Genomic DNA, 23,589 nt, shown 5'->3' on the forward strand with positions numbered 1-23,589 from the left:
TGTGCACATAAATGCAGCTCAGCTGAGTGTCAGATCTCATCTGAGCTGGAGTTCTAAGTAGTTGTGAGCTACCCAACATGGGTGTTAGAAACCAAACTCAGGTTCTTCATCTCTGAGCCATCTCTCCAGCCCCTGTTTTTAAGATACATTTTTATTATTTCTAATTATGTATAGAGGCCTGCATTTTGGTGTCAAGTCGGGAATCTATTAAGAAGGCATTTAGTTGATGAAGGCAGGAGTCATCAATCAGTGAGTCTGCTGCTACCACTTGTTGACGGCTTTGTTCTGAAATCCCTGAAGTGACAAGAGAGGAAAGCAGGTGCTGATGATGCAAAGTAAAGAAGCCGAGGCTTTGCGGTACCCTCACTTCACAGGCAACTGTGTCCACTTACCAGTGGATCCTGTCTCATGCAGACACTCACTTTATGTACGGAAACAACCTGTAGTTTATGGAGCTGTTTTTGGCAGTTAAGCATCCTTTCCAAAATGTACAGATAGTGTAATACACATGCAGCTTGGCCATGATGGCTTTTATGTTTCGTTGTTTGTTTTTTGAGACAGCTCTCTATAGGCTGGCTAGCCTGGAACTTGCTTATGTAAATCAAGCTAGCTTCAAAATCAGAGACCCTCTTGCCTCTGCCTCTGGAGTACTAGGACTAAAGGCATGTGCCACTATACCTCACCTTAGAAGATGAGTTTTATAAAACATTTAAGGAAGAAATAATACAAACATTAAGTAAACTCTTGCCAGAGTATGAAAAAAAAGAAGCTTATTAAATTCATTTTATGAGAAATGAACCTTGATGCTAAAAATCAATATTAAAATATTGTATAAATGAAAAATTACCCACAAAATAGACTTATGTATCTTAAACAAAATTCTAATAGGTCAAATAGGACAGTCTATAAAAGTTGATTGTATCTTAGTACTGGCTAAACCTTTGGGTCAGTGCAGCTCGAGTTAACCTTCTAATGAGAGACCCCGAGCCAGGATCCCTCAACTATAATACTCTTCTGTACCCACAGAAATAAGGATATGTTTTTTGTTTTGTTTTGTTTTGTTTAAAGGTCATTGCAGTCTTAGATACATTGTTATATAGCTTTAGATGAGTTCGATGAGTAATACAGCACTCAAGCATCAGGAATTGAGCAGAATGAAGTTTATCTATAGTCCTTATAAGACACACCTAATCTTTTATTTCCCCCTATTTTTGTGACACACTGTAGCTGGAGTTTTCTCTCCGAGTTCCACCAAGCCCTGTCAGTCCGACAGCCCACTTATAATAAACACACAGACACTTATATTATTTAAACTGTTTGGCCTAATGGCTCAGGCTTCTAGCTATCTAGTTCTTACATCTTAAATTAACCCATTTCTATAAATCTATACCTTGCCACGTGGCTCGTGGCTTACTGGCATCTTCACATGCTGCTTGTCATGGCTGCGGCTGGCAGTGTCTCTCTGACTCAGCCTTCCACTTCCCAGAATTCTCCCCTCTCCTTGTCCCGCCTATACTTCCTGCCTTGCCACTGGCCAATCAGTGTTTTATTTATACAGAACAATAAGTTTCACATAAACTCCCAAGTGTATCCTGTAGCATGTGCGCTTGAGATGTTTGATTGTGATTTTGGTCTATATGTCAGTACAGTGTGATTTCTCAGCACTTTCAGCTTGTTTCTTAGCATTCCTGCATGGCAAGGACAGTGCCTATCTTATAATGTCTTTCAAATTTATACACTTACACCTCTTTAGTGAGTTTCTTTTCTGAAATTCTTAACAAGGAAAATTATAACTATAACTATCTAATCTTTAACTATAACTACTCTAACGTTTAACTATAACTATATCTAATCTTCAACTCCCTCAGAGACCTAAGAAGGAAATAATATTACCTAATAAAACAGGAAGTGCAAACAAGCAACTTCCAAAAAAATGTGAGTTGATAGAAACAGCCAGCTGTCTGTACAGTCACCCAAGGTTTCTCCGCAGCACTGGGGCATCATCTTCAGCCTATAGGCTTAGCGTATCTGACAGACTCATTTGTGAAGTAGGATGTACACAAGGCCAACAGTTCGACCTCACATTTGGTGAGAGCAGTCCATGTACCAGAAACACCTGAATTCCACTAGTGTCATGTCATGATTCAGGATTTTAAATTCTAGAAATTGTTGATGTTTTTTTAATTCAGCTGTCCATTCTTCTTGGCTCATGTGTGTAGCTTCATCTCGGCATCCTGTTCTTCTCCGCATCCCATTCCTCTCCAGCTTGTGGGTGGCTTCAACTCTTTTATTAAATGCCAGTCTACCATTGGGAAGTTATACTCCGTCAGCTCAGTTATTCTTTCAAGAATAACTGTTTCAGCTGCTGTTCCACTGCACATCAGAAGCCATCAGTCCACTGCCTGTTCAGCTGCCTTCGAAGAAAAGGGCACTGTACCTTTTCCGGATTACAAAGGCCACTTCAGGGATGGTGCTATATTGTCCTGGCCTCAGAAGATGCCTTTTGTTAAAGCCACAACCACACTTGTCTTGGCAAGAATCGGTAGTTCTTTGTTTCATGTCCTGTCTGTCCGTTTGTCAGCAGTCGATTCAAGGATACTTTGTTGTCCAGTGGCTAACTTTGCCACAATGAAAGTTAACTCCATATGTAGTCTTTTCAATGCCCATATTCTCTCTGAAGTAGATTGGTACTGCCAGGAGCCAACATGTCCCATAGTCATAAAATAAAATAAAAAATTTCTAAGTTATTAAAACATTTTAAATGCCATGTTCTGTAGATCTCTGAAGGGTTTGAAGATGACCTGTCTATCTAAAATATATTTCTTGATCTTGAAAACATACCTAATATGACTACAAGTTTGATTATAATATCTAACTACTAACTTTCATTTCTTTATATCCTAATAGTTGGTAATAATAACATTCAAGGATTAGCAAATTGCATTACATTGTTAAATGAATGGTATAAGTACAATATTTTGAACAAGATTAGAAATATATGTATGGCATTTTCTAACAATATCAATCTCAATATATATAATTTGTATACAATATACAAAAATCTAATCCAATGTAAAATATTTAAAACTAGTAATTGTCTTTTAAAAGTAAATTCAATTATCTTTTTATCTATATCATACCTATATCTTCTCTTTATTTTTCCGCGTAGATTCAATAATCTGCCCTCTATTTTATCATTTCTATATATTTTTTTCATTTAATTAATTAATTAATTAATTAATTAAAAAGCAAGAACCACTTATTTATCTATCTATTTATTTATTTAAAAGCAAGAACCTTAAGTCTAATTTTCTTTGCTTAGCCCTTTTCCTAACCCTTAACAACAACTTGTAACCAAGCCTCCTAAACAATGAAAATTATCCCAGACCCAAAATCCATTAAAAGACCAAAAAAACACCCACCCCACATACCACCTCTTTGGGAATGTGGGTGTTGTGTTCTTAAAATTGCTTCCTGCTGGATATGGGCGAAGGTGTCTTTATTCTGAAAAGAAAAATTTTGGGTTAATTGTCAAATTCTAGGAAAGGTAGCTATATCCTTTGTTGCCCAGTCTGTGCATAATGCCAAAGTTCACGGCTTATTTCAAGTTCTTATTCAAGTAGTCTGTGAAACTGGATCATCTCAGGTAGCTATCTCAAAATTGCTCTGAGCAGTTTGTAGTCCAAAGCTGATCTTTAGATGATGTTTGTCAGCTTAGTGGTATTATTATTGTCCACATGGAATTGTTGTTGTTGTGGGGTCCCATCTTCTTCCTAGAGACTTCAAATTGATCTTAGTTCTAGCCGTGATTTCCTGCAGAAAACTGATAGAGATTCAAACACAAAGACATGTATAGGCAGCTAATTGAAGCCTTTTTTCTAGAATTAGTTAGTACTCTATATGACCATTAATATCTTAACAAAGTTTAAAATACATATTATATATATAAATCTTGTAAATTTTGATATAAAATTCATACTTTAAGAAAAGTTTAAAGAATCAGAATAGAATCAAAGAATTGAGATTAGTAGCAATAGAATAGTCTCTTAAATTTTTGTTGTTGTTGTTGTGGTTTTGTTTTGTTTTTCCTGTCCCATATCAGAAGATGGCTCTTTCTTCTGGCATGATACAGGGAGTTTGCATTTTCCTTTTAACAACCTGCTTGGGTTTAAAGAAGGAGAGAGCCATTCTCCAACTCCAAAGCCAGCTTTAAATTTTAATTGAACTGAGACTACAAGAAGACCAATAGTGTTAAATGTCTTTAGAGAAGAGCAGAAACAAACATTTAGGAAGACTTATGAAATTTTATAGATGATATACCAATAGGACATTTTACTCTTTTTCTTGGGACATTTTTTCTAGATGATTCGTCCTTTTTCTTCAGATGTCTCATTTGTCCAGTGTTCTTCAGATTCCTTAGCCTTCATTCTCCTAAAAGACCAAAACAAAAACCTTTCCCCAAGACTAATTTTGGGGGAGTTCCCTTTTGGCAAGTTATATCTGATTAAATGAAAAGGCATGTATTAATGGTATAAGTTAGTTTAAATTGGATGGTCATGCTGGTTGATGAACTATCACCTCTTCTAATTAAGAGGTCTCTCTTGTTCAAATCGAACCTTTATCAACTTTGATGGTATCTACTGCTTATCTTCTCCTGTAGAAACAAAAGCAAAACCTTGTCCCCAACGTAACACATATCCTGGTTTCCATTCTGAGGTTAGCACATCCTTAAAGTATACAGGCTGACTTAATTCTGTAGTTTTTTTCTATTATCCAGTGTCTCTCTGCAGCTGTTGTTCCTTTATCATTAGCATTGAGAAAATTCAAAGTTAATAGAGCATTATGCAGTCTATTTCTGGGGGGGGGGTTGTTACCCCTTTCTGTTTATTTATCATATCCTTTAGAGTTCTGTTTGATCTTTATATAAGTGCTTGGCCTGCAGGATTATGTGGTATGCCTGTAATATGTTTTATATTGTAATAAGCAAAAAAAAAAAACTGTTTCACTTTAACAAAGACATATGCTGGAGCATTGTCAATTTTAATTTGTGCAGGTATACCCATGATGGCCATAACTTCTAGCAAATGAGTGATTACAGAATCAGCTTTTTCAGAACTCAAAGCAGTTGCCCATTGAAATCCTGAATAAGTATGGTGTATATATTTCAATTTTCCAAATTCTGCAAAGTGAAACACATCCATCTGCCAGACTTCATTCCTCTGAGTACCCTTTGGTTTACATCCTGCTGGTAATGGAGTCTGATTGTAAAAGGAACAAGTAGGATATTTCCTTACACTGTCTGGCTTGTTGCCAGGTTATGGAAAAATCCTTTTTTAAACTTTTACTATTGACATGATGTTTTTTATGAAATTCTGAGGCCTTCAGCACATTTCCTATCAATAATTTATCAATCTCATCATTACCTTGTGCTAGAGATTGGCAGACCCCTATGGGATCAGAAGTGAGTTATATATAAATGATGACTCCTATTCCTGATTATGTCTTGTAACTGAATAAATAGTGAAGTTAATTCTGACTCATCAGGGATAAATTCTGCAGTCTCAATATGTAATACCACTCTTTCAGCATACTGAGAGTCAGTTACTACATTGAGAGGTTCTGAAAAATCCATTAATACCAACAGAATAAATAGCATACAATCCAGATTTTTGAACTGAATTATAAGGACTTTGAACCACTTTACTTAAATTTTCTGATTTGTAACCTGCCTTTCCTTGTTTGTTTGCATCTATATAAAATGTACAAACTCCAGATATGGGTGTTTCCCGTACAATTCAAGGCAAAATCTAATCAGCTCTCTTTATAAGATCAATTCTCTCACTTTTGGGATATTTGCTGTTAATTTCTCCCAAAAAATTACTACAAGCTCTTTGCCAAGGTTCACTTTCTGCCCATAATTTTTCAATGTCCTCCTTAGTTAAAGGTACGACAGTTTCTGCTGCGTCTATTCCTGCTAATTGACGAAGTCTCAATTTTCCTTTCAAAATCAAGTCAGAGATTTTTTTCCACATAAATGTTTAATTTTTTATTTGGTTTATTTGGTAAAAATATCCATTCCAATATAATATCTTCCCTCTGCATTAAAATTCCTGTAGGAGAATGCCTAGAGGATAAAATAACCAAAATGCAATCCAGCTTTGTATCGATACCATCCACATGTCCTACATGTACTTTCTTTTCTACCAAGGCCAATTCTTCAGCTTCAGGTGATAATTCTCTTGGACTATTTAAGTCCTTGTCACCTTCTAAGGTTTTGAACAAATTATTCAGTTCATTATTTTTTACCCCAACAATAGTTCATAGATGAGAAATGTCTCCAAATAATCTTTGAAAGTCATTAAGAGTCTGTAATTGATCTCTCCTAATTTGCACCTTTTTGTGGTCTAAATTTTTGTAGACCTAGTTTATATCCTAAATAATTAATAGAATCTCCTCTTTGTATCTTTTCAGGAGCAATTTGTAATCCCTAGCAAGGCAAAATTTTCTTCTTCAAACATTCTAAAGTATCTGCATTTGAGTCAGCTAATAACATATCATCCATATAATGATAAATTATAGATTTAGGAAATTTTTTATGTATCACGTCCAATGGCTGTTGTACAAAATAATGGCACAGGGTTGGGCTATTTAACATTCCCTGTGGGAGGACCCTCCATTGATATCTCTTAACTGGTTGAGAATTATTGTAAGTAGACATTGTGAAGGCAAATCTTTCTCTGTCTTTTTCTTATAAGCGTATTGAAAAGAAACAGTCCTTTAAATCAATAACTATAAGAGGCCATCCTTTTGTTAACAAAGTAGGCAAAGGAATTCCAGATTGTAGAGAGCCCATTGGCTGAATTACTTTGTTAATTGCTCTAAGGTCTGTTACCATTCTCCATTTACCAGATTTCTTTTTAATAACAAATACAGGAGAATTCCAAGGGCTGGTTGATTCTCCAATGTGCTGAGCATTTAACTGTTGTTCTACCACCTCTTCTAAAGCCTGGAGTTTCTCTGTTGTTAAAGGCCATTGATGAACCCATACAGGCTTGTCTGTTAACCATTTTAAAGGTTGAGCTGTTGGTGTCTTTGGAAGATCATCAGTTGTTGTTCCCTGTTCTTGTACAATCTGGATGGCTGGTGACCACTCATTAGAATAATACCTTCTAATATTTCTCTCAGAAACATGTGTTAATTTATGATTTGTTTCTGAGGTTGGAGGGATGTTAATCTGAGTATTCCATTGTTGTAACAGGTCTCAACCCTATAGGTTTATAGCTATGTTAGCCACATATGGCTTTAATTTTCCTCTCTGTCCTTCTGGACCTATACATTCGAGCCATCTTGCACTTTGTTTCACTCAAGATAATGTTCCAATTCCTAACAGCTGAAAGTTTACCTCTTGAAGAGGCCAAGTTGGATGCCAAAATTCTGGTGCAATTATGTTCATGTCAGCACCTGTGTCTACCAGACCAGACAACAAAACATCATTTATTCTTATTGTTAATTTTGGTCTTTGTTCATTTATAGAAGTTTGCCAAAAATTTTTCTTTATGGTTTCTCCTGAATTTTCTGTTCTCTCTGTCTCATCTGCTCCATCACCCCAAGCCGCTTGGTTTATTCCAATAGGCATTTGGTTATTTAATTGCTCTGAGTAGGGATTTCTTCTATAACTGCAGGAAATGTCCGAACTGGATTTGCTGTGGGGGCCTGCCTGAGGCCTCTCTGGGAGTTTCCGAGGCAAAGGATTACCTTGTCTGTCCTTTGTTAATTTACATTTGTTGGTCCAGTGTTTTTCCTTACCACACCTTCTGCATACTCCACAAGGAAGGAGCATTCTTTGTTGCCATTGTTCCTTGAAGAAACATTGTTTCTAGGAATGCCCTGTTTACAGTCTTTTTTCAAATGACCTTGCTTTCCACATCCAAAATATCAGACATTCCTCAAACCTCTTGAAATTGCTTCTCCTATCCACATATCATCATGGCCATGAGACTCAACATTAAACGTGTCTCTAATTCAATCTTCCAAGGGTGCAGATCTTGCCTTTAACAGCCTGATTATTCTCTTGCATGCTGCATTCGCGTTCTCAAAAGCCAAAGATTTGATTATTATCTGGCTAGCTTCTGAATTTGGGACCATTCTATTTACTGCTGAAGTCAGCCTTTGTAAAATATCTGTGAATGATTCTTCTGGGCCCTGTATAACTTTTGTGAATGACTCAGTTTTCTTTCCTGCTTCCTCAATTCTGTCCCATGCATTCAAGGCTGCTCTTTGACATAGAATTAGGTTTTGGTTATCATATAAACATTGTCTTTGTATTTCAGCATATTGACCTTCTCCAACAAGCTTATCCTGGGAGATTTGCACACTTCTAGCCCTCCATTGATTTTCTATGTTTTTAGCTTTATCTCTGAACCACATATGCCACTGCAACTGGGCCCCGGATTCCAGGACAGCAATTACCAGCTCTTTCGAGTCCTGTGGAATAATCTTATTATAATTTGACCAGGAGTTTAACATTTGCTTTACAAATGGGGAATGCATGCCATAAGATACTATTGCCTCCTTAAACCTTCTTAAATCTAACATTTCAATTGGAATCCAATTATTTTGTGCATTCACTTAACCAGGTAGCTGCTGTATGTTTACCGGACAAATTAAGTTTGATTGTTTGAAAACAGGCTTTCTTTCTGTAACCTTATAATCCAATCCTGAAATAATTTCACCCTGAAATTCTTCTGTCTGAGTCTGAATTTCTCCATAATTCATTTTAACAGGTTTTTCTAAAGCTTTTATCCTGGCACTTAAATTGACTATCTTTTTAAATAGTAAAATAAGGATAAGGAAAGTAATAATATGCATAATTGGTGTAATGTACATCCCATCAAAATTAATCTCATATAATTGTTCCATTTTCAGACTGCCTAAAGTTTTATCAAAGACCAGTTTCCTTCAGTTTTACAGATAATACCCTCCCATTTTTTTTTTTTTTTTTGGACATTTTTTTCTCTTTTAAGTAGTTTTTCCTTTTAAAATATCTGACATCTTAATTGACTTACCAGGTCTGCGTAGAATAGTAGAAATCTGAGGGAATTTCAAAACAGCTACTTAGTGTGGTTGTGGGGGCGGGGGGAGAAAAGCCACGTGCCCTCGCTTGAGCCAATTCGGGCCTGCGTTGTTGGTAGCACCTGCGGTAGCACCTGCTTTTTTAAGCCTGAGCCTCTTGAGTTGGCAATCTGTCTGCAAGTAGCTCCAGCTGCAGGTAACCGCTTGTAGCTATGGTCGGTTGGGCCAGGCAGCCAGGCCGAGCCGGGCAGTTTTTAATGAATTCTTGCCATGTGTGCACCAAATGTAGATGTAATTCTAAATGGTCTTATTAAATAAGAAACAGAGAGCCAAATAAAGAGTTAAAAGCCCAAGAGGTCAGAGCACTAGCCAATAGCCTATAGCTTACCAGTCGCTGCAGTCCTTCTCCTCAGAAAGAGACCTACTTCCTGTGTGTCTGTATTTTTTAGACTTTCTGTTCTGCCTTCTCATTGGTTCTAAACCCAACCACATGACTTCTTTGTCACTGCCTTTCTATACAGACCTCTAATGGCCCATGCACAAAATCTCATCACTGGTAGCAATCAGTAGTACTGCTTCATAGAGGTTACATATTATTATTTTATTACATCTTTTCCTGTGTGTGTGTGAGTGTGTGTGTGTGTATGTGTGCGTGTGTGTGTGTGTGTGTGTGTGTGTGCGCGTGCACACACATGCACGCGCAGATGTCTTAGGGGTTTTATTGCTGTGAAGAGACACCGTGACCGTGGGAACTCTTATAAGGGAAAACATTTATTTGGCATGGCTTACATTTTCAGAGTTTAGTCCTTTATCATAATGGTGTGATATGGTGGCATTCAGCCAGAAATGGTACTGGAAAAGTAGCTGAGAGACCTCCATGTTGACTCATAGGTAACAGGAAGTTGTCTGAGACATTGGGTGTGGGTTGAGCATATATGAGACCTTGAAGCCAGCCTCCATACTAACACACTTCCTCCAACAAAACCACACCTGCTCCAACAAGGCCACACCTCCTAATAATGCCACTCCCTTTGGGGAACATTTTCTTTCAAACCACCACAGAGGACAACTTTGAGGAATTAGTTTTATTCTTCCATCATGTGTGTCCCAGGAGATATAAGGTCATTAAGCCTGGTGACAAGTGTTTTTACCTGCTGATCATCTCACTGGCTTAAGTTACATATCATAAAGTGAATACTAGCAAAATTAACAAGAATTTTGAATTTTCACAAAGTAAACCATTTAGAAATACCAGGGGTTACTTGGCATGGTACACGCCTGCAGTCAGGAAATGGAGGCAGGAAGAAGGAATCACAGCTCCATAGTAACTCCAAGCCAGCCTGGGCTACTTCATCTGTCAGAAACCGAGACAGGGAGGTCAGTGGTGTGTAGTGTGAATTTTAGTTGGTCTTAATAATAAAAATCCAGAGTCAAATATAGAGGTGAAAGGTCAGAGAGACGAAGGAGCAAGCCACAGCCACTTCTTACCTCACCAACTCCTCAGCCTAAAAAGGGGGCTGAGCTCCTGTCTCCACCCAGCCATATCACTTCCTGTCTCTACCTCCCTATTGCTGGGAAGTAAATGCGTGAGCTACCACCACCTGGCTCTGTTTCTTTTTTAAACTTCAATCTCGTGTAGCCCAGGTTGGTCTTGAACTCTTGATCTTCTTGCTTCCTCCTCCCAAGTGCTGGGATTAAAGGTGTGTGCCACCACTGCCGGGCCTCTATGATTAGCCAGTGGCTGGCTCCCCACTCTGATCTCTCGGTAAGCTTTATTTGTTTAGAGCAGAAACAAAATATCACCACAGTGGTGTCTTACCTGCCTTAAGCCTTGTGTGCCGATCACAAGTCTGACTATTGCCACTGTAACTTAAGCACTGGTGGTGTTCCAGCACCATGAACTGCTTTCGCATGTTTCTTTAATTTGTACACGTGGGATCGTACTCAAGGAATGATTTGTCTTTCGATGCTTTTGTGGTACGAAATCCATGGATGCTGTTACTTAGCTGCAATGGTTTGTCCGTTCTTGCTGCTGAATTATGTCTTTGTACCAATAGACCATGATTAATCCATTTAGTCCACAAGAATATGGGTTGGTTGCAGGTTGGGGAAAATGGATATATGGAGAACAGTACAGACTTCCAGAATTAGACAAGCGTGGGTAAATATATTTTTGGTTTTATATATAATGCAGATAGGAAAACTTTTCTTTTAGACAAGGTCTCACTGTATAGCCCTCACTGAGCTGGAACTTGTTATATAGACCAGGGTGCCTCTGCCCGAGTGCTGGGATTAAAAGTAAGCACCACCATGTCTGGTCTGAAAAAAACCTATTGCAATTTGTAACAATACTATTTACAATACCAAGGGGTAGACCAAAATATGTGTAAACCCTGATTAGACCACAAAGTAATTGCAAATTATAGGAGACCTAAATAAATGATGTCACATTCATGACTTGGAAAGCTGATTATTGTTAAGATGTTGATTTACACTCATGGTTATATATGTTTAATGTAATCTTAAGAAGACTATGGCATATACTTTGTAGAAAGTAGCAAACTGATTTAAATTTGTGAAAATAAAAAGACCTAAATAATAAGTAATGATATTACAACACAAGAAACAAGGTTGGTAGACTCACTTCCTATATTCAGAACCTGCTAGTGCTGTGGTAATTAGGACCGTAGTTGCAAGGAGAGGCACACAGGTCAATGTGCAAGCTAACATGTACCTCGGGAGTCCCTTGGTATGTAAGAAAAATGCCAGGGTAATTTATAGAGAAAAGATTTTCTTTTAAAAAATGTTGTGTGGAATAACTGGAGGCATAAAGTAGTGTTTGCCTGTACTCTCAGTTAATGCATTTTCTTAGCAAAATTCTTATTAAAAAGTCTAGGTCATTAAGCCGGGCCGTGGTGGCGCACGCCTTTAATCCCAGCACTTGGGAGGAAGAGGCAGGCGGATCTCTGTGAGTTCGAGGCCAGCCTGGTCTACAAAGTGAGTTCCAGGAAAGGCGCAAAACTACAGAGAAACCCTGTCTCGAAAAACCAAAAAAAATACTTAAAAAAAAAAAAAAAAGTCTAGGTCATTAAAGTATGATGAGGATTGAAATGGCAGCAAAACATGGTCTTTGGGCTTAACATTAGTGGTAAAATAGTGGCAGCTATGTTTTTAATAATATTTTTTAATTCCAGTCTGGCCTCCTGAGTGCTGGGATCACAGGTTTGTGCCATCATGCCCAGACTCAGAGTCATCTATCTTTCAAGAGTCAGTGTTCTTATGGGTCTCAATAGTTTTTTTTTTTTTTCAGTTACAATTTTTGTAATGAACAGAACTGTATGCATTAAAGTGTTATTTGTACATTTCATATGCTTGTGTATTTGGTATATTTGTATATTATATTGTAACTATTGTGACTATATCCCTACTAAGTTTTACTTATCTATTATTGGATTTCCCTGTACTTTAAAAAAAGAAAGAAAGAAACCATTTGTTTTGTGGGTATTGCTGTGTGCTGTGTCCCTTGTGGAGGTCAGAGAACAGCACATGGGAGTTAGTCCTCTCTTTCCACCAGGAGTTGCAGAGATTGAATTCGGGTCATCAAGTGCCTTAACCTGCTGAGCCATCTTGCCGGCCTACCTGTGCTTGTGAATCATAGAGATGAATTGATAGTACATGGGCTTTGTTAAATATTTGATTTTATCTCCTCTTTCCTAATAGTTGTTCAGCTAACGTATGTAATGAGGGCTGGCTGTACAAGTCAGCAAGTAAAAGTGCCTGTTGCCCAGCCTGTGTTTGTGCCCCAGATCCACATGGTAGAAAGAACTGACTCTCCCAAGTTGTCCTCTAATAAATAGCATTATTAAATAATAATAAATTAGAAAAATTCTGTTAACTGCAATTTTTTTCCTTCTGTCTTTTTTTTTTTTTTTTTTTTTTTTTTTTTTTTTTTTTACCATTTTAGTAACACTGATGATGTTATGTTAATTTCTGTGGAAAAACCTAATTTGACAACTCCAGTTACATCAGCTCCAACAGGTATCTTAACATGTTTAGAATATGTTCTATCAAATTAGAAAGCTTTAAAATAAAGAATGAGCGATGTCTTTTTAAAAGATTTTTATTTTCATTTATGTGAATATGTGTTTGTGTGAGTATATACTTCGTGTGTGGATGCTGTAAGAGGCCAGAGAAGACATTGATCCCCTTAGAGCTGGAATTGCAGACAGTTGTGAACTCCCTGATGTGGGTGCTGGGAACTGAACTCAGGACCTCTGGAAGAACAGCAAGTAGCCTTAACCCCTGAGCCATCTCTCAAGCCCCATTATCTTTTAATAAGGTACAGCATTGTCTATTTAATCTTCTAGTTTATATGTAGGATTACAAATTATTAATACCTAATTAAAATTGATGATTCATTAATAAAATTGACATTTCTTTTAATCTTTGTACCTATCAGTTTAAGGTCTTTTACTTTTCCTTTAATATATTGATCTAATGATTTACGACTTAAATCATGTATATGTTTTGTTTGCCCTGATCTTCTGTTAGTGGCAGTGATAATTTGTCTATGTGTCTGTTAGTTAATAACCTAATTTAGATTTAAAGTTTCTTCTTGATTAACTGTTTTTAAATTTTTTAAATTCCTTTCAGTTTTAGAGATTGTGTATAATGCTTTGTTTAAAAAAAACAATTTTTTTCAATGAGATAGGTTTTTGTAGAGCTCAGCATAAAATGTATCTGCTTTTACGTGTATGTGACAGCTATTCACAGGATATGAACTCGGTGAGGTAAGGAAGACATTGAATTTCTGATCTTCCTGCCTTCTTCCTGGGATTACAAGCATGTACACATCTGGTTTTGTAGAAAACTTTTTTCCTAATTTAAAAATGGCCCTATTGCTTGCCCACAATTACCCAGAATTCCCTTTGTTTGTGTCATGTTTTGCTGTGTTGAAATGTTTATATCTTAACATCAGAAGGCTTTGCACTCCCTCCCACCCTGCATATAAGAATATTTATCTCAACAGTTTGTGTGTTAAAGAGTTCCAAAGAAGTGGAGGTCTCTACATTCCAGGAAGGTGCTCCTTAGGTACTCTAAAAGATACTGTGAATAACAAAATGTCACAAGTGCAGATGCTAAAATAGTTTCAGACTTTAAAAAACAGGAGCTACTAATGTAGTTGTAAAGCTACTGAAAGAAAATATGTTTTAATCCCAAATCAAAATTTTAAACTCGCTTATCAGCTTTAGGGATATATAAATTCAGCTACTTTTATTATATTTGTGTTTCATTATTTGTGTTTCAGTATCTTGTATTGCAAAGACCATGTTTAATAGTTCAATACATTTAATTGGAAGTATTCATGTTTTTTATTCCCTTTCTTCCAGAAATTGGAAAAAACACATCAAGGAAATTTAGCAACTCACCTAATACCATAATTGAAGTTGGGGTAGGTAACAGTTGTTGTCTCTGAATATTTCATCTGAATGTTTATGCTATAGCATCTACAGTATTACAGCATGCTGTGGGGAATGAGTTTTGTCATTCACTCTTTGTCTAGGTGCAATGAAAGTCTCCAGTGAATTGTCCCTTGACTGCCCCTCCTTCAGTGTGGGTTGGAGGGGGTAACAAACAAATATAGGAGTAGTTTGCATATCCAGATTCTAGTCCAGCTTGCACACTGGAAACCAGGCAGCTACATATATTTCAGAATGACACACACTTAGCAATTCACTGAGATTCTTAACCGTAATTTCAGACACTGCAATAGCTTAGGAGTGTCTCTTATAGTAGAGCCAATTTAAACCGTAAGTTGTTTAGAGAACGTTGAGTCGCCAGCTTCTGACTATTAGGTGGGGCTGGGTTGGTGACACACTTGTAAGCATGAATGTGAACAAGGTAAGGTTCAATCCTCAGCACTGAAAAATGAAAATGTACTTTTATATTTTAAAAACATTTTCTGCTATTAAATTTAAATTTTTTTAACAAAACTTTTTAGGCTGTAGAGAAGAAACTTGATTTTGTTATTGACTTGACAAAAGAAGGCCTGCCCAACTACAGCAGAGGTAAAGGATACTTTTACATCTTCCTTTCTAAGAAAAAGGATGTGGGTTTGTGTGACTGGACCAAAGATTACAGAATCACAGAATTGGTTAGTCTTTGAAGCCTGCCTTGTGCTACCCCTTAAAGGCACACATACCATCTACCCCAGTCCCTAAGCTGTGGCAACCATTAATATGCTTTCTTCTCTGTAGTTAGGTAATTGTAGTGTGATTGTACAATAAATATCCATCCTTCTGAGATTGACTTCTTTCAATGTGGCTCTTTAGCAGGTTATTAATGTTGTTTTGTATAATAACGTATTCCTTTTTGTGGTCAAGTAATAGCTCAGGTATGTATGTATCATAATCTCTTTATCTATTCACCCTTTGAAGGACGTTTGGATTGTTGGGACTGCTCTGAGTCTCTCATCTCCTTGTGGCACACATTTTTCTTAACCATAACAATAGTGCCTGAGAGGAAGTATGTAGAGTCAGGAATAGAGGAATGTTATTCATACATGATATGAAAATGAAGAATAGTGGCACCAGTTTCCTATTTCTTCAATTTGAGCCAAAAGATTTATAATTTTCTGAGATTGGAAGTCAATCATATAGTCGCATTCTGAGTACTGAGAAGTATAATCCACACAGCTAAGAAATTCAATCAATTTCAAGCAGAATCAAACCAAGAATACCTTATCAATACATAAAAATCATTTTCTTGAAAACAACTGAAAAAATTGCATATGTTAGCATTGAACCAATACAAAGATTATTAGCATGGTCTCTGTACAAGGATAGTATGCAAATGTATGAAGTTTCCATACCTTTAAAAAAAAATGCAGGAAAAGAAAGAACAAAGGTTTCACAGAATTCTCAGCTAGAACCATTTAAGCTAAAAGAAAATGAATCACATCATTAAAGGCTACATGAGGAAAGGAGGAAGAGGAGGATGAAGATGATCACCACCATCATGAATGAAAGTATCTGGACCAGGAAGTTCATGACCAACCATCTACTTCAGAGCAAACAAATGTCCTTCACCCTGGGAAGACAACTAGACTGAACACAGAAGTTCAGGGAAAGCAGCTAAAATATACAAAGCCACCAGATGTTATCTTTGTATTTATTTGGATTCAGAACTCATAATTCTTTGGATCATGCAAAGAAAAACCCAAACACCAAGTTTCATGGTGTTTTGAAGACATGGCCTATATGATCAAAAAGAGACCTCAAAAGAACTGCAAAAGGAATGTAAGATCAGAATGAAAGGGAGTTGGGTGTGGCTACAAAGGCCAACACTGCTGCAAAAAGCAAGATGAACAAATATGTTTTGGTGACTTGATCTGTGTTGGCACGATGTCTAAGGAAAATGTTGTGGGGTAAAGATCCAAAGACCACTTAGCATGACCATCTGAACTGAGCATCTATATTAAGCTGACCAGGGCTGCCTAGAGAAAAACAATTCTCAGAGAACAGCCTTAAAGAAAGAACACAGAGCCGGGCGGTGGTGGCGCACGCCTTTAATCCCAGCACTCGGGAGGCAGAGCCAGGCGGATCTCTGTGAGTTCGAGGCCAGCCTGGACTACCAAGTGAGTTCCAGGAAAGGCGCAAAGCTACACAGAGAAACCCTGTCTCGAAAAACCAAAAAAAAAAGAAAGAACACAGAAAAATTTACATCCTAGATAGCAGTTGTGGGGTAGAGCAAGCAAGCAGTTTAACAGAAGCCAAAAAACATGCAGTTATCTGGGGCATTTCAACCCTGAGTTTCTAGAACAGGATTAGACACTTTCCCACAGGACTTTTCATGGTGGGAATAGAAAAGGAGGGATCAGTTTCAGGCTAAATCAAAGATGGCTCCAAATGAGACAAGAGAGAAGACTCTTTGCCCTGTTATATGGAAGATTAATGCAGTATAGATATTTCAAGGAAAAAAATTACCAACCTTGAATTCTTAATCAAGTAGATATTTCTTTCAAAAATGAAATAGTAATGATGCACACCTGTGATTCCAGCGCTTGAGAGTTGAAGACAGGAGGATTGGAAGTTAAGGCCAATCTGGGCATAGCATGAGACCCTGTCTCAAAAACAAAAATAGAAATAAGATTAAGACCTTTTCAGGTAAACAAGTTTTTGCCAGCTGACCACTATCAGAACTAAAGGAAGTTGTATGTGTGGGTATGTGTGTACATATGCACACCTGTGAATATTATGGAGGCCAAAAGTTTATGTCAGGAGTTTTTAGACATTCTCTCACTGAATCTGGGGCTCACCATTTCAGCTGGACTTACTGTCCAGCAAGCCCTGTGGATCTACGTGTCTCCATATCCCCTGTGCTGGAATTACAGACACTTGTGCCCAGCTTTCATGTGAGTGCTACAGATCCAGATACCGGTCTTCATGCTTGCATAGCAAACCTGTTAGCCACAGAATCATCTCCCCAGCCGTAAAGGAAGTTTACTAAAGCAAATAAGATATCAACTGAAAAGTGGGTCCATGTTAAAAAGTGTTAACCAAATTGTAGTACAGTAAGGATGGGCATGGTAATAAATATTTTAAGTAGAAGAATAATAAACCAGGTGTGGCAATAAAATGGAGTTTTCAAGATACTCATCCAAGAGACTCCACAACAAAACAAAGCCGAATCCAAAACAGGAAGACCATTACTTTGATATAAATAAGAAAATAAGAAGTGAGCAAAAGCGATGTCCTAAGTAGTGTTCTCATTAGGGAAAGTAAAGCCTTAATGAGATTTACAACATATCCAATAGAATAACCAAAGTGAACTGAAGGTGTGATATGTTGCTGAGGGCATGTATCAACTTGGGATTCTTTGTTACTAATCATGTAAAATGGCTAAACAACTTAATTTGACAGTTTTAAAAAATATTACTTATAGCCTTGTTGTATGAATAGACCGATCTTTTCCATATATTTCTCCAAGGAAAGAAAACCCACATCCAAACATACTTGATTTGACAGGATCTCATTAAGTAGCTCATCTGCCCCTTAACTTGCAGCTTTACCTCCGTTTCCCAAATGCTGGCATTGTAGATGTGTATACCACCACATTCAGCTACACACAGTAAAAACATAATTTCTCATAACATCTTTATTTAAAAGTCTACCAGCTGATGAATATATAGATTACTTATCTATATACCTTAACAATCAAGAAACAACATGTTTATATATGTGGCCAATATATAATGGCACATGATGGCAAAATAATCCTGTGTTTGTATGATTCAGTATGTGTGAGATTCTAGAAAAGGCAAGTCCTTTTTCAGTGCTAGATATTAATCCCTTGGCCATGCTGATACAGCTCATCTAAATATAACCTTTTTGGTTTATTGAGAGAAGGTTTCTCTAGCCCTGGCTCTCCTGGAACTGCTGGCCTCTAACTCAGAGATCCTTCTGTCTCTGTCTCCCAAGTGCTGGGATTAAAGGTGTGTGCCACCAATGCCCTGCCTGTCTATAGTCATTAGTGACAACAATTGATTTCAAGTGAGATAGGTTGATTGAAAAAGAATCCTAAAGAACTTCTGTGGATAAACTGGCCATAATGGTGCATGCCTGTAATTCCAGGAAGTAGAGCAAGAGGATCAGGAGTTCAAGACCAGCCTGGGCTACATGACACCTTATCTCAAAGAACAAGCACAGACAAGAGAAAGCTTAGGGGTGATTATACCTTATTTTGGTAATGGTTTCAGGTCTCAAAAGTATATGTTAAAACTTAGAAAGGGTGTATCTTGTTGGGTATAAATTGCATCTCTGAGTAGGTCATTTCCAAAATATAACATTCAAAGGTTAAGTGGAAAGTAGGGGCCACAGCTTTCACCTGTTTAATGAGAATCTTAAAACAACATGGTTCTAGCTACTGTTGCTTTGGGAGCACAAAACAGTAACACCACTGTTACTCATTTTTTTTTTTAATAGAGATAAGGATAAAAGCTAAGACATTGGCATTACTAATGATAACACATACTAACACCAGTTGGCAGAAGTCATGTTTCTTAACACCACAAAGTTGGGTCTCTGGGCCTGTGTTACTTTGTCCAGAGCTTGTTGATTATTACTTTGAAGTAAGTGTTACTCCTGGGAAATTATGTTTCTTAGGATTTTTCTTTGTACTAAATTATTTACTTGAAAGTTTAAAGGCTATTTTATCACTTTATGTGATGATTAGTTTGAAGACTTTGATTTTAGCAGACCTAGCTTTGATTAATTAAAGCATGATTAAAAGCCTATACAGAATCTCAAAATTAAAACCAAAAATTTATTACCTCTTCTAAGGTTTCTTAATACCTGTAAAATAGTTGGCCATGATGGCATGCACATTTAATCCCAGTACTTAGGAGGCAGAAGCAGGTGGATCTCTGTGTTCTAAGGCAGCTAGAGCTATATAGTGAGACTTTGTCTCAAATACAGACACACACACACAAGAAAAAGGAAAAGAACTGTAAAAATAAACAGACAAAAAAATCTAAAATCTTAATAATCTTTTTATACCAAAAGAAAAATACAAGCAAATAATTGCAGAGGGTGCATCAAGCACAGACCTCATATGGTGATTACTGATCATTACTGATCTAGCCCTCATACTTTCCAGTGTTATCCACCCTTCTCTATGTGTTCTCCACCTCGCTGTTTAAAACCATTCACACACCTTTCTACACCTTTCCTTCTGTCCCACCACAGCTTCTCCATCCTCCCCACCTCCTTTTTCTTCCTCTTACTATGTCTTTCCTTCTTCTCTTTTCCCGTCCCACAATCAATATCTTTAATTCCCTCCATATGAATACATACCTCAGGAGAGAGTGCTCCTAGCTTGTTGGACTTTTTTGTTTGAATTCCTAAGCTTGTGTATGTTACATATTCATATGTGTTTATAAGTAACTTAGTGTTTGTAGGCATCCTTATTGATCTAACAGAAAAGTCTACCTGTTTGATCTCTTGGATCCCTCTCCCATGTATAAATACTAAATTCCTAGTTGCAATAATAAAGGATTTACTTTTAGAGGAAGTTTTTGTCACCTTAATGGAAAAATCTATGTATTCTATCAAAACTGTATATTCATGTGAATTTTGTGCTTGTAACTGTATTTATTACCCAAGGTGTACAACTGTTTAAACACTGTGGAATTTGTTCCAGGTAAATTTTACTTACTTATTTTCATTTTCTTGTAGTGCTGGAGCCTTCTCACTTATGGTAGACAAGTGCTTTATCACTGAGATACACCCTTAGCTCTAAATTATACTGTCTTGTTCACAGAAAGCCCAGCATTCACCCTGAAGTCATCTTCGAAAGCTGTTTTAAGATCAAATGAAATAATCCCAGTGGCAGAAAATGGAGCTGAGGTACTAATCTGAAATGCTGTGTAAAAGATGTTCATTCCAGCAGAGTGGGATTTATCTGTTTTACTCTGGAAACATCTGAGCCCCATTTCAGCTTAGGAAACACCTTAATGGCTTTTCTTGTGAATCCACTTACATAATAAAAAGAATTCAGTTAGCAATTTTTAGAAGCTATAGAAATGGAAACAGTTTTTCATTTATTTTAGGATTAATAACCATTGTTGATGAGGTTATTGGAGAAATTACTATGATGTTTGGAAACACAATGTTGAAATGAGATTGTTTGCTCTCCTGAAGGCCTGAGACCTCCTTCATTATGGATTAGTAATATTTCACAGTGTACTAATTATTATTCTGACAGCTTGGAATGTGGCTCAGAGGTAGAACATTTACCTAGCATGTGCAACGTGCTGTGTCCAGTTCCTCGGATCATTCAAAACAAATCTAAGCTCCAAAGAACCTTCTGTTTTGAAAAGATTGGATCTAGAGGCTAGGAGATGGTGCAGTCATTAAAGTGCACTGCAGATGTGAAGACCTGAGTTTGGTCCTGTAACCAGCATTTACAAATTAAATAAGCCAAGCTAGGAAGGCAGAAACAAGTGGATCCCTGGAGTTTGCTGTCCAGACAGACTAGCCTAATGCAGTGAGGAATATAGATAGCATGCGAGGTTGTCCTCTGACCTCCCCGCATGTGTATATACACTGACAGGGGTACTAGCACATACATACAAAACATTAATCTAGCTTCATTTTTCTTGAAATAACCTTTCATTGCTTTGATGAAGGATTGAAAAACGAGAAGTAGATTTGTACACCTGAGCTTGACCACTTTTGTCTGTACTCACCAAATGATCTCGATGAACTTTCTTGCAAATGTGTTTGTAGGGTTTTGATTCATTTGAACACCTGCCACCTCTCCCAGAGCCACCACCACCACTCCCTGAGATGGCAGACAAAATCCAAGACACTCTTCCTCCCCAAAAGCCTGAGCTGAGAGTGAAGTGGGTGTTGAAGCCGCCAGGCATTGCACTGACTTGGAACATCCCCAAGGTCAACCCCAAGTGTGCTCCTGTGGAGAGCTACCACCTCTTCCTGTGCTATGAGAACTCAAATCATTTGACTTGGAAGAAAATTGCAGAAATTAAAGCTTTACCTCTCCCAATGGCCTGCACTTTATCTCAGTTTTTAGCTTCCAACAAATACTATTTTACTGTTCAGTCAAAAGACATTTTTGGGCGATATGGACCATTTTGTAATATAAAATCTATTCTTGGGTTTTCTGAAAACCTTACCTAAAAGTCCTCAGTAATTATATGTTGTATATATGTCGTGTTTTCATATTTGAATGTTTGTTTACAGTGTTTCTCTAACACTATACATTGTAACATTGCACAGTTAAGTTTGTGACCCCTTTGTATGGGGACAGTCCTACATGTATTGTGTCTTGGAATTTTGTGTATTTCTAATTTGCATTCAGTATGTACTTCTGTGATCTGTGTTCTCACACAATACCCTATCATGGACCCATGTTGCCACTGTGTGTTCCTATGGTGGCAATGGAGTTGCTGCTGTGTCAGAAGCACTCTTGTACAAGCAGCCAATTTCCCCATTCTTGACAATCAGCTATAATCCTGGGATGTATCCCTGCCATGATCTAGTGCACAGAAATTCCTTCCTTTGTTTTTATTCTAAAGCAGACTATTGATTTGTGCCCTTTTCTTTGTTTTTGTTTGGCTAGCAATCATTTGAGAGAAACAACTTGGAGGTTTTGCCTAAACACCACAATTAGTTAGGTCGGGCATTGTGGGACATACCTCTAATCCCAGCACTTGGGAATTCAAGGCAGGCTGATTTCTTAGTTCAAGCCAGACTGGTCTACAAAAAAGTTCCAGTGTAGCCAGAGCTATTTAAAAGGCTGTTTTAAAGAATTTTTTTCTTTGTTAAACATTGTGTGCTATATATATGAAAATGCACAGTGCTTCTTTAAAAAAAAAAAATTCAACCTGCTATTTCAACCACGGAGTTTATCCCTTAGGTTGGAGACTTTAATTTGCTGATTTCTAATTTCTTTAAATGCCTCCCTTTGCCATGTTTCTGGCTTCCCTCAGTATTAAGAGAACGTAATGCTTAAAAAGGCTCTGATAAAAGGATTTTGTGCACACCTCTCCCCAAAGAAGCACTGAAGTAGAGTGCAACCAGTCCAAGAGATGGTGTGTCAAGAGAGCCCTGAGATGTCTGCATCACCACTCAAGAGAGACAGATTACATAGCTAGTAACTGGGATGTCAAACAAACCAGCATGCAGCATGGTGCTCAGATGGGACACTCTACTGGTGCACAGTGGAAGTTATGAGGTACGAATAGGGAGCGGTTTCCCTGGGGTCTGGAGTTCCTCTACATCTTCATAAATAAAGCTTTTTTGTCAGTTGTTCTGTCTATGTGAAATATTGGTGAGCCAGGTGTGTTGACATACACAAGTCCCAGTTCTTGGAGGGCTGATGCAGGAGTATTGTGAATCCAAGGACAGCCTGGTCTATATAACAAGACTGAAAGAATCAGATTTGGGTTTGGCTTGGTGCAGCCTTCATTCCCAAAATTCAGGAGGCAGAGCCAGTTGATCTTTATGAGTTTGAGCTAGCCTGATCTACATAGCAAGTTCTGGGACAGCCAAGGGTACAATTCAAGTCCCTGTCTCAAAGAACTAAGGGAAAAAAAATCAGATTTGGAAACTACTTCCAGATGCCAAGACCTGCTTGCTTTCAGGCATTTTGTAGCAGATGGAACATACTGGAATCCCCTGAGGTTCGTACAAGACTTGAGATAACAGTGTGCCCATGACTGACCAACAGTATATCAAGAAAGCTGACAGCGTCAAAGGACACCCAGAGGAAGGTTTCCGTCTGACCTTTTAGAGGAGGTAGCTAAAATAGCATTACTGTTGAAGGAACTGGAGTGGAATTCCCACTGTCAATGTCCCAGTGGCACCAGAATAGAGCCAGCTTAGTAGTGCAGGGATTTAACAAGGCAACTCCACGTAGTTAAAAGGAGGTTTGTTTTGAGGTAACTTACGAGGTGCAGTCCAGTGGGGTTCTCTGGAGAACTCTGACTCTGCCATC

The 23,589-nt window shown here is 37.7% G+C and overlaps 1 protein-coding gene and 1 non-coding gene across 2 annotated transcripts in view; both read left to right on the top strand.

The window, feature by feature from the left end:
- The window catches only part of Atf7ip2 (activating transcription factor 7 interacting protein 2), a 34,570-nt gene extending 12,526 nt beyond the window's left edge, over nt 1–22,044 (top strand). Inside the window, exons 6-10 of the mRNA XM_052758723.1 lie at nt 13,037–13,110; nt 14,463–14,524; nt 15,074–15,140; nt 20,392–20,477; nt 21,360–22,044. Coding sequence (XP_052614683.1) covers nt 13,037–13,110; nt 14,463–14,524; nt 15,074–15,140; nt 20,392–20,477; nt 21,360–21,770 — 700 coding nt within the window. The 3' untranslated portion in view covers nt 21,771–22,044. The remainder of the gene's footprint in view (nt 1–13,036; nt 13,111–14,462; nt 14,525–15,073; nt 15,141–20,391; nt 20,478–21,359) is intronic.
- Nucleotides 15,844–15,948, top strand: LOC128123530 (U6 spliceosomal RNA). The gene has a single exon (XR_008222709.1). It is a non-coding gene; the product is annotated as a U6 spliceosomal RNA (small nuclear RNA).
- Nucleotides 22,045–23,589: the final 1,545 nt, after the last annotated feature.

Source organism: Peromyscus californicus, unplaced genomic scaffold, assembly GCF_007827085.1.
Source record: "Peromyscus californicus insignis strain IS unplaced genomic scaffold, ASM782708v3 Scaffold_3__1_contigs__length_106647218, whole genome shotgun sequence".
NCBI classification, from domain to species: Eukaryota; Metazoa; Chordata; class Mammalia; order Rodentia; family Cricetidae; genus Peromyscus; species Peromyscus californicus.